The sequence below is a fragment of the Rhinichthys klamathensis genome, unplaced genomic scaffold (assembly GCF_029890125.1).
Source record: "Rhinichthys klamathensis goyatoka isolate OS25496 unplaced genomic scaffold, OSU_Roscu_1.1 h1tg000690l_1, whole genome shotgun sequence".
NCBI lineage: Eukaryota > Metazoa > Chordata > Actinopteri > Cypriniformes > Leuciscidae > Rhinichthys > Rhinichthys klamathensis.
Window position 1 is genome coordinate 432,421 of NW_026607117.1, and position 9,384 is coordinate 441,804.

Below are 9,384 nucleotides of genomic sequence, written 5' to 3' on the forward strand. Positions count from 1 at the left end.
ACACATCTTCCTTTTTTAAGAATGACTTAAGTGGCGTTCTCTTAACTCCCAAGTCCTCCAGAGTCGCGGCCAAAGCCAATTCGAAAGACCGCTGCATCTTCATTGTTTTCAAGTAGCAGGGAAATCACCTATGGAAATCACGCGGAACGTCATGAACTGTGCCGTCATTGTGTTAAGCCCGCCCGCCGACTCTATACATGATGTGATAGGCCTGACCAGTTTTTGGTTTTTCCAGCTCAAAGCCTATGGAGAGTTGCTAGACCACACTGGCTGCGAAATAATTTTCGCTGCCGCTAGGGTGCGTCTAGATTTCTAGGCTAGGGGTGGGCTAGCAATGCAATTCATTTTGGGGTAATCTAAATTTTTAAGGAGTGATTACATTTTCCCAGAATAAAATCAAGCTGCATCTCCTTTGTACAGACACTACAAGCGCTGATGAAAACCGTTCTACACTGTAAAAACTTAAGGTGCCTCAAATATCCCGTTGGATACTCAAGGAACTTAAAAATGTCATTTAAATGCCTGAAACCTCTTTCTCCTAGGGTTACTGGAGCATTGACAATCTTTGCGGTTCTTGCTGGAATTTATGGGATCCTTTAAGCACTTTGTATTCAGTTCAGAGGTTCTGGAGTCACCTTTTCACTACCATGAGACCTCGAAGTGCTTTGGAGGAACATAGAGGAACTTGAATGCTATAAAAGGGTTATTGTACGATATTTTAACATAAGTGGTTCCTGGAAGATCTCTTATGTTAAAGCCAGCATCTGGAGGAGCCCAATATGGTTCTGTGAGGCCAGAATAGGATTATTATTATCCTATTATTGTTATGGCCTACTTAAGTTTAAAAAAAATATATTCATAAATATATTTAATAAATTATACTTCTGATTCAGTATACTTACATGTATTTAGTATAGGCCTATTTTGATTAATTTAAACCTTAAACAACAACAATAAAAAGTAAGTAAGTAAGTAAGTAAGTAAGAAGAAGAAGAAGAAGAAGCAGGAGGAGAACAGTTTTATTCTGTCACGAAACTGCTGCTATTCCTCTCAGTGATCCTCGCGCGCAACACAGATCAGCTGATCGTCATCGGATTTGAAAGTAACGGCTCCCCTCACCAAAGAACAGCTGTTTGTTCGGCTCTCCGTTACAAGGTTTGTAAACTCGCCAAAGAAATATAAGAGTCTACTCACTATATATATTGAAACACATATATTAACTAAATTAAAAAATATATATTTATCGTTTTTACAGTGTTTACCACTCGTTTATTGCACAGTATGTGGTAAGAAAGTTTTAGCCGCGATAACTATCTAATGAACTAAGTTAACGTTAAAGAACAAATGGAAATCATTGACTTATTATTGTCTTGTTTTAGTCATTTACTTCAATGTATTCTGTACAACTGTTTCTTCAAATTGCTGATATAACTAAGTTAATTAATAGCTAATTCCTGCTGTCGTCATTGGCGTTTGTTATGAATAACACAAGTGGATAACGTTAGTTTGGTCTGTTTTTGTTTATTTACCTCAGGTGGCCTGATTCTTTCAAATACCATTTTAAAGCCCTTTACTGGCCAATAAATATTTTGTTGTGAATGGATATAATCAGCTTTGTTCTTTTGTTTCCCCAGAACACATGCATTTCTAAAATCATCTGAACATTTCAGAGGCAACATTGAATTACAGTAAGTTACCTGCACGCTGCACCACATGCATGAACTTTACTGTGTGAATTTGTTTTGTTTGACTGTGTACTTTGACTGTTTTAATCAGTTATTCTCTGAAAATCTTCCTTCATGCTCTCAAATCTCATTCATGTTACTCAGAAAAATGATATAAAAAAAATGATATCAATGGATATCACATGATATCCAATAATGCCATATGCATTTTTTTCTTATACCTTATTCATTTGCATTCGAATATAAGACATTTGAACTCTGAATTATAACTTCAAGTTTAGTCTTTTTAGACAAAAAAAGCTATTATATGGCTTCAGAAGACTTACAACACAACTCATAACACATGAGTTGTGGACCAATTTGTTTATTTAATTTTTCATATTTTTAGGATCTTTTCTGGGACATTTTTGGAGCTTAACAGCATATTTAACCATTTTTACATAAATTGTTGCATTGAATTGAACTAGACAAGTGTACATAAGAATGGTTTCATGAATGATTTACACAATTTTGTTCTGTTTGTCTCATGCAGTGAAATTGAATGATGACTGGGGTTGCATTATGCCCGAGATCTGCTTTTGGGTTCCACAGGTTTCGTGGCAAAAAAGTCCATTGACCATTGTCAGCAGTGTATGAAGCACAGCTCGTAACGCTTCCTTTTACAGTACAGTACTTACGTGTACTTACAGTGTACTTACCTAGAAAGTACTGGCAGGTAGCACATGGGTTAGGGGTAGGTTTAGGGGTAGGTTCAGGGTTACTACCTAGTTATTACCCAATAATTATAATTACTATAATAAGTACATAGTAAGTACATGGGTAACAGGACTGTAAAAGGAAGCGTTACCGCACAGCTCACACAGGAGTCACTTTCAAGCAGCTTTCTGTTGGTCAAATCCAGCCAATTCCAGTGACCAACTTGGTCCCATAGTGACATTTTTTACCACACACGAAATTGCTGATCGTGTGGATTCTTATTGAAATGACTAGACTGGAAAACTGGTTGAAGAGACCTCACCACTGGTCTATGAGACAAAGGACCTTGCTGCAAATTAACATTTGAACATCTCACACACACACACTTTTTCCCTGCATCCCCCCCTCTTAGATCTCCCAAACTCACACAAGAATCTATATGGTTTTAATTTGAACAACTATCATACAGTTTTATACATGTGTTTAGTATTATTTGAAATGTCTACAAGTGCGACTGGTACAAGTGTCCTATTTCCAAACAAGTAAAACAAAGGTAATACGGTTTTTAAGAGTTTTTAGATAACATACACACAAAGGAGGGTGGATGGGTAGACCCTCCTGCTCTCAGAAGGTGTGAACTCAATGCTAATTTCCACTGTTGGCAAATGGTACCATGTAAATCAACTTCTGCCCCCAGTAAGTCTGGGGGGGGGGGGGGGGGGGGGGGTGAACACAGTAAATTTCCACTGTGAACTCATGTTTACAGATGAAATGAGGTCTGGTATATAATGAAATGCAGCAGAAGGATCAGGGCCTTTTCTGTATCTCAGATCAGCCCGTGAGGCTGGGGGTCGCGAGACTCTCAGCTTCAAGTAGCCTATTTATAATGTCAGGTTCGTCTTCTCTTTGTTAAAGAACATTTGATGTTTTGTATTGATTATCTTTGAATTAATAATACGTTTACCTGACATAATAAATTGCTATATTTGATTATTCTAACAGACTTTGACTTTATTTTCATAGAGTTAAAAGGAATAGTCAAACATTCACAAGATTTAATGATCCACAGTTATCATTGAAAAACCTTTTCATTTATGGAGTCAGATGAAATAACGAGTTAATACATAAGATAAAATGTATTGCATTTAACCCAAAATACTTTGCCTTGAGAAAAGACGGAACACGCGAGAGACCTTCACCGCTAATTTGAATGCCGCCATTGGATCGAATTAGACGGACTTACACTGGAATTCACCAGTGAAAATTCAATGAACAACAGATAATTATACTGCACCTTAACTAGCTATCTTGTTTCTAGTGAGAATACTCAACAATCATTTATGAGTCCTGTTGATTCAAGTCACACATTTAAGCTTTTTAAAAGCCATAGTGTTCATTATCTCCAAGTCTCACGGCATCCCAGGCTTCAATATTTTATGATTCAAAATAGCTGAATAACTAACCATCTGAGTTTTCGGTTTAGAGATAAAAGTTAGGATCATCATTTTCAGTAATTTTACAGCACAATGAGTGTATATTCAACACATTCTCATCCCAAGGCGTCATCTAACTGACACTTTTGACCATGCGTCTAAATCCGACGCACATGGCACCCTTTAGCGTCAGTTAGATGACGCTTCCGTTATGGGTAGGTTTAGATTTGGGGTAGGGTTAGGGTTAGACCACTAGGAGGCGCGCCTCATATTGACGCTTAAGGGGTACCATGTGCGTCGGCATGTTGACGCATGGTCAAAAGTGTCAATTAGATGACGCCTTGGGATGAGAACGGGCTGGTATATTAGCACCGTTTGTTGTTGTTTTTTGGCATCTAAAAGAGCTTTTGGATTTGGAAACAGTGACATCAGACTTAACACAACTTAACTTAAGTAAAGATGCACTTCTTCTTTTTTTTTCATTGATTTATTACATGGAACATATGTTTCCATGCATTTTGTTGAGATGTCTTTTCTTGTATAGCCTATTGTATATACATGGTTGATTATTCATGTTGCTTATGTATTATACTAATTGTTTGTGTATTCTATTTTATTGATATTAATCTATTTCTAGCTTCTTTTCCCAAGTGCATGGAAGTGTATGTATTAAAATGGATCTAAAATATGTGATAAACAATTCTTATTTTGTATTTGGTTCAGTTTGTTTATTATAATAGAAGTTAATGGTAACCATAGTAACAACATGAAATAATAATAAATAAAAATTGGTTCCTGGAGGCACCCAAAGCGGTTCCACGCAGTGCCTAATATAAGAGTTCCTCAGGAAACCTGTGTGGTTCCTCAGAGAACCGCCCCCTTGTGGTGCCTAGAGGATCTACAGACGGTTCCGCCAGTGTGGCAAAGTGAAGAACCTCAAAAGGTTCCTCCAGGCACCTTTTATTTTTACAGTGTCTGTAGGCTATAGTTGCTTCAAACAAACTGTTTTTTTAAGAATGCTATAGTTGCTTCAAACAAACTGTTTTTTCCCTTGTGTTCTGTTCGATTTCTGTGTACACCCCTTATGGACCGGGTCAAATTGACCCTAATTGGATTCAATACAATTCCTCAAAAATCACACTATGAAAAACAACAAATATTTAGATACAAACTATAAACTTTTAATATCAACATTAGTCAAACATTACAAAAACATTATATCTGAAAATATGATGTATGAAAATGTTTTTAAAACATTTTTTAAAACAGTTTTGTTTTGACAAAATTGGAAAATAAACAGTATACTGATTTTTTTGCATAAATTTTTTTTTTAACTTTTTTTTTTACATTTTATGCTTTGAACATCGTAACTGAACAAAAAAAAATTTGCTGTATAATGAAATTTTTTCATTTTCCTAAGTTAACTTTCCCTAGTTTCCTAAGACCTATTTTCCTAGTTTCATTATTCACTCACTGGGAAGTGAGAAACCAAACATAACAAAAACATACATCAAATAAATGTTTTTTATTTATTTTTTGGCTCTGTGAAGCTGCCTTTGAAAATCCTACATAAAAGTTTTGGTTAAAAGCTAGGTATTTTAGATATTTTGAATATTGAAATGAGAGCTTATTTTACTATCTGTGTCTGACAAAGATTTTCATCTGTAATTTGCAAATAATTCTGAACACTGTAATTTTAGCTTTTTCAAGTGTGTTTGGTTAGGGTTAGAGCACTTTTAGATGCACTTGCACGTTAGAACTGGAGTTGAAGTGCCCTGACATACAGAAAATAAATGTTTTTATTTTGTGTCTGTACAGTTGCTTTTGAATGGCTGTCTATGAGGGTCAAATTGACCCGCGAACATCACGAACGTAACAGTAATTTTGTTTGTATATGTCAAAACACATCAGCATGTTGAAACTTTGCATGCATGTTCATCATGATAAATGAGAAAAAGTCACAAAATATCAAGAAAAAAAAACAAAGGTTAACCAGTATTTCCAACAACTTGAAAATCGAAACGGGTCAAATTGACCCGCAACATAACACAATGCTATAGTTGCTTCAAACAAACTGTTTTTTTTAAGAATGCTATAGTTGCTTCAAACAAACTGTTTTTTTTAAGAATGCTATAGTTGCTTCAAACAAACTGGTTTTTTAAGAATGCTATAGTTGCTTCAAACAAACTGTTTTTTTTAAGAATGCTATAGTTGCTTCAAACAAACTGTTTTTTTAAGAATGCTATAGTTGCTTCAAACAAACTGGTTTTTTAAGAATGCTATAGTTGCTTCAAACAAACTGGTTTTTTAAGAATGCTATAGTTGCTTCCAACAAACTGTTTTTTTAAGTAGGCTACTAGTTGCTTCAAACAAACTGGTTGTTCATGTACTGGTTGTTTCAATTACAGCTTTTTTATTTACTCTACTTTAAAACCACGACTGGGTAATATTTGATGTATTTGAGGTCTGAGATGTGGGAACGATGAAGTTTGCAGGACGATGAACTGCAAACAGTTTCAGCAGTTTAGCTTAGCATTGCTATCTAATCAGTCAAAATTGTCTTAAATAGCCTGTGCATAGCAATTCATATTTCATAACATGAGATTTTGTCCGAATGTATTCAATCTTGATTTTGGTAAAAAATAAAATAAAAAATAAAACAAAAGTTTCATGAAAAGTGAGTCGTACGAGGTAATAAAAACCAATAAAAAAAACACCTGTGTGACCATGACAGCTAATAACACCCGTCAAATGGAGTAAAAATCAACTGTGGAGGGTAACAATGTCAAATCACTTAACATTTAACTTAGGATTATATACATAAGAAATTATTACACACAAGAGCATTTTAAGGACAAAAACCTGACAAATGTCTTGAAATAAAACCATAACCATAGTACAAGGAGAATATGTATTACATTCTACAGAGAAAAAAAAAAAAAAACATGTTTGATTTTGTTCTTTGAACCATTTTAATCCTTGCCCCAAACAGGTATAAAATAACATAATTTTCCATACATTTATAATAACGCTGGTCAGTCAGCGTCATCTTAAAATGCCCCTCTAACCCCAGTACCAGCTGTTGATATCTTTGACCACTGTGTAGTGCTTATTCCTTTTAATATGATCACAAATCCGACAGGCATGGGCAAGACCGAATGATGTTCCCTTTGAAACAAAATGCTCTCTCCAGGTGAAGTACTGCCTGTACAGGTCCTCGTTTTGGTCCATGAGTTTCAGATGATCAGCCAGTTCTTTTGGGGATGGAAAGTCATCCACATGGATGAAGGCTTCACTGGGTATGAACTGCTCATAGTTCTCTCTCGGTGGGCCAATAACGACAGGAACGGTCCCAATCGCAAGAGGGTTGAACAGCTTCTCAGTCATGTAGTCTCTATGAATGGAATTCTCAAACGACAAGTAGAATTTGCAAGTGGACATCAAATTTATATAATCATCATTATTAATTCGTTTGTTGAAGTGTCCTCCATGGACTTCCACTTCAATGTATTTCACTAACTCAGTAAAGTATTGTGAACGCTTGTAGTTTGGATTATAGTTACTTACTACCCAGCAAACTAATTTATCCTTCTTTGGGATAGTATAACTTTTCTCTTCCTCTGTGGCCTCTGAGAGCCAACCGTAAGGTACAGGAATATCTGAATCCCGGCGGTAACTTGAAGTCAGATTAAACAGGTCCTTTAGCAGGGGATTTGAACCTGAATTACTTGGAGACTCCATATTCCACCATATCCACTTCTGGAAGGCAGGTCGTGGAAGTTTCGGCATGTTGGAAAAATCCCTACTGATATCTCTATGATGAATCATAACTCCGTGTGCTTGGTTAAACAGACTTCTGTCATCTGTTAAACGACAGCCATGGATATTGTAAGCCGAACTGCAGGGTCCTAAGCCAAAGCTAACACCAAAAGGCCACATCCAGATCAATAGAATGGTTTCTGGTTCTTCTTTCTCAGCAGTAGTCAAGGGTTTTGATGCAGATGTTGTCATCAGGGGTTTATCCACAGGGATATTCACAGTGCATGTGAGGTTCTGCATCTTAAGAACACCGAGGCATGTTTTTGTGCTGATGTTATTTATCTGGCCTTGAGCAAGAGGGCATTTGAACAAGTTTATGGGTGAATATTTGAATTCCGTTGGTGTGAGGTAGAACATATAGACTATAAAACATGCCAACAAAAACAAGGCCAATATAATGCTCCGTTTGGTTTTGGAAGGAGTTGCTGACATCATTTTATATGTTGACATTCACTAATGCAGGGAAGAAGATAGAGAATGCATCAACAATTGGCTTAAAATATTATAAAATAAGCTTTAAAACACATAAATGGTCATTTAGTTTTTAGGGGAAAATGTTCCAGTCTGTCTGTGAAGTACAATGTTTATTTATAGTGAAAATATTTATTATATTTAATTTTATTCTTCCTTATGGAATGTTATTTAGCATTTTAATATCTGGTTTGTGTCTTAATAATAAAAAGTCTCTTTTAATATAGTTTAAGGTTCATGACATAAAAAATCAAAATTTTCCTTGATCTTTTGACATGCAAATTTCATAACTTAAAACATCCTCCTCATTATAAACAAAGCATTTATTTAATCAAGTGCCAAAAAAAGCAAGATCACCCTCCCCCCTCCCCCCCAACCACTAACCCTAACTTTACTTGAACTAAGCTCCACCATAACAAATGCCTAACCCCAGCAAATAACCCTACACTTAATGAGGCTATAGGGTAAGTGTATACACTTTAAGCCCAATCTCAACACTAAAGCAAAAAAAAAGAAAAAAAGAGTAAATCAAATGAATCCAGTGATTTGTTACTTCCCTGATATTTGGTATTTTTTATTTTTTATTTCATACCAATCAGTTCCACCTTTGACCGGGCATAACTCCAGAGTCAAGCCTACTTAAGGCTCCATACTCCTGACTTAGGGCCCCACAAGGAGCCCTTAAGCCCAGAGTATAGAGCCCCAACTTGGCTTCAAAATACTTTGAAACTCATTTTCAAAAGTTTGCATTTTCATGCCCCCAAAATGGTGTTGTCATGTACACTCACCGGCCACTTTATTAGGTACCCCATGCTAGTAACGGGTTGGACCCCCTTTTGCCTTCAGAACTGCCTCAATTCTTCGTGGCATAGATTCAACAAGGTGCTGGAAGCATTCCTCAGGGAGTTTGGTCCATATTGACATGATGGCATCACACAGTTGCCGCAGATTTGTCGGCTGCACATCCATGATGCGAATCTCCCGTTCCACCACATCCCAAAGATGCTCTATTGGGTTGAGATCTGGTGACTGTGGAGGCCATTTTAGTACAGTGAACTCATTGTCATGTTCAAGAAACCAATTTGAAATGATTAGAGCTTTGTGACATGGTGGAAGTAGCCATCAGAGGATGGGTACATGGTGGCCATAAAGGGATGGACATGGTCAGAAACAATGCTCAGGTAGGCCGTGGCATTTAAACGATGCCCAATTGGCACTAAGGGGCCTAAAGTGTGCCAGGAAAACATCCCCCACACCATTACACCACCACCACCACCAGC

General features: G+C 36.5%; 1 protein-coding gene across 1 annotated transcript; it reads right to left on the bottom strand.

Moving 5' to 3' along the window:
- Positions 1–6,869: 6,869 nt before the first annotated feature.
- LOC130076795 (4-galactosyl-N-acetylglucosaminide 3-alpha-L-fucosyltransferase 9-like) lies at positions 6,870–7,915 on the bottom strand. Its single transcript, XM_056242033.1, has one exon. It carries the CDS (start codon positions 7,871–7,873, stop codon positions 6,878–6,880), a length of 996 nt encoding a protein of 331 aa, XP_056098008.1. The 5' UTR covers positions 7,874–7,915; the 3' UTR covers positions 6,870–6,877.
- Between the last annotated feature and the right edge of the window lie 1,469 nt (positions 7,916–9,384).

Excerpts from the sequence above, each read along its gene's own strand:
- LOC130076795 (XM_056242033.1), bottom strand. The coding sequence starts at position 7,873 with ATGCAGAACCTCACATGCACTGTGAATATCCCTGTGGATAAACCCCTG.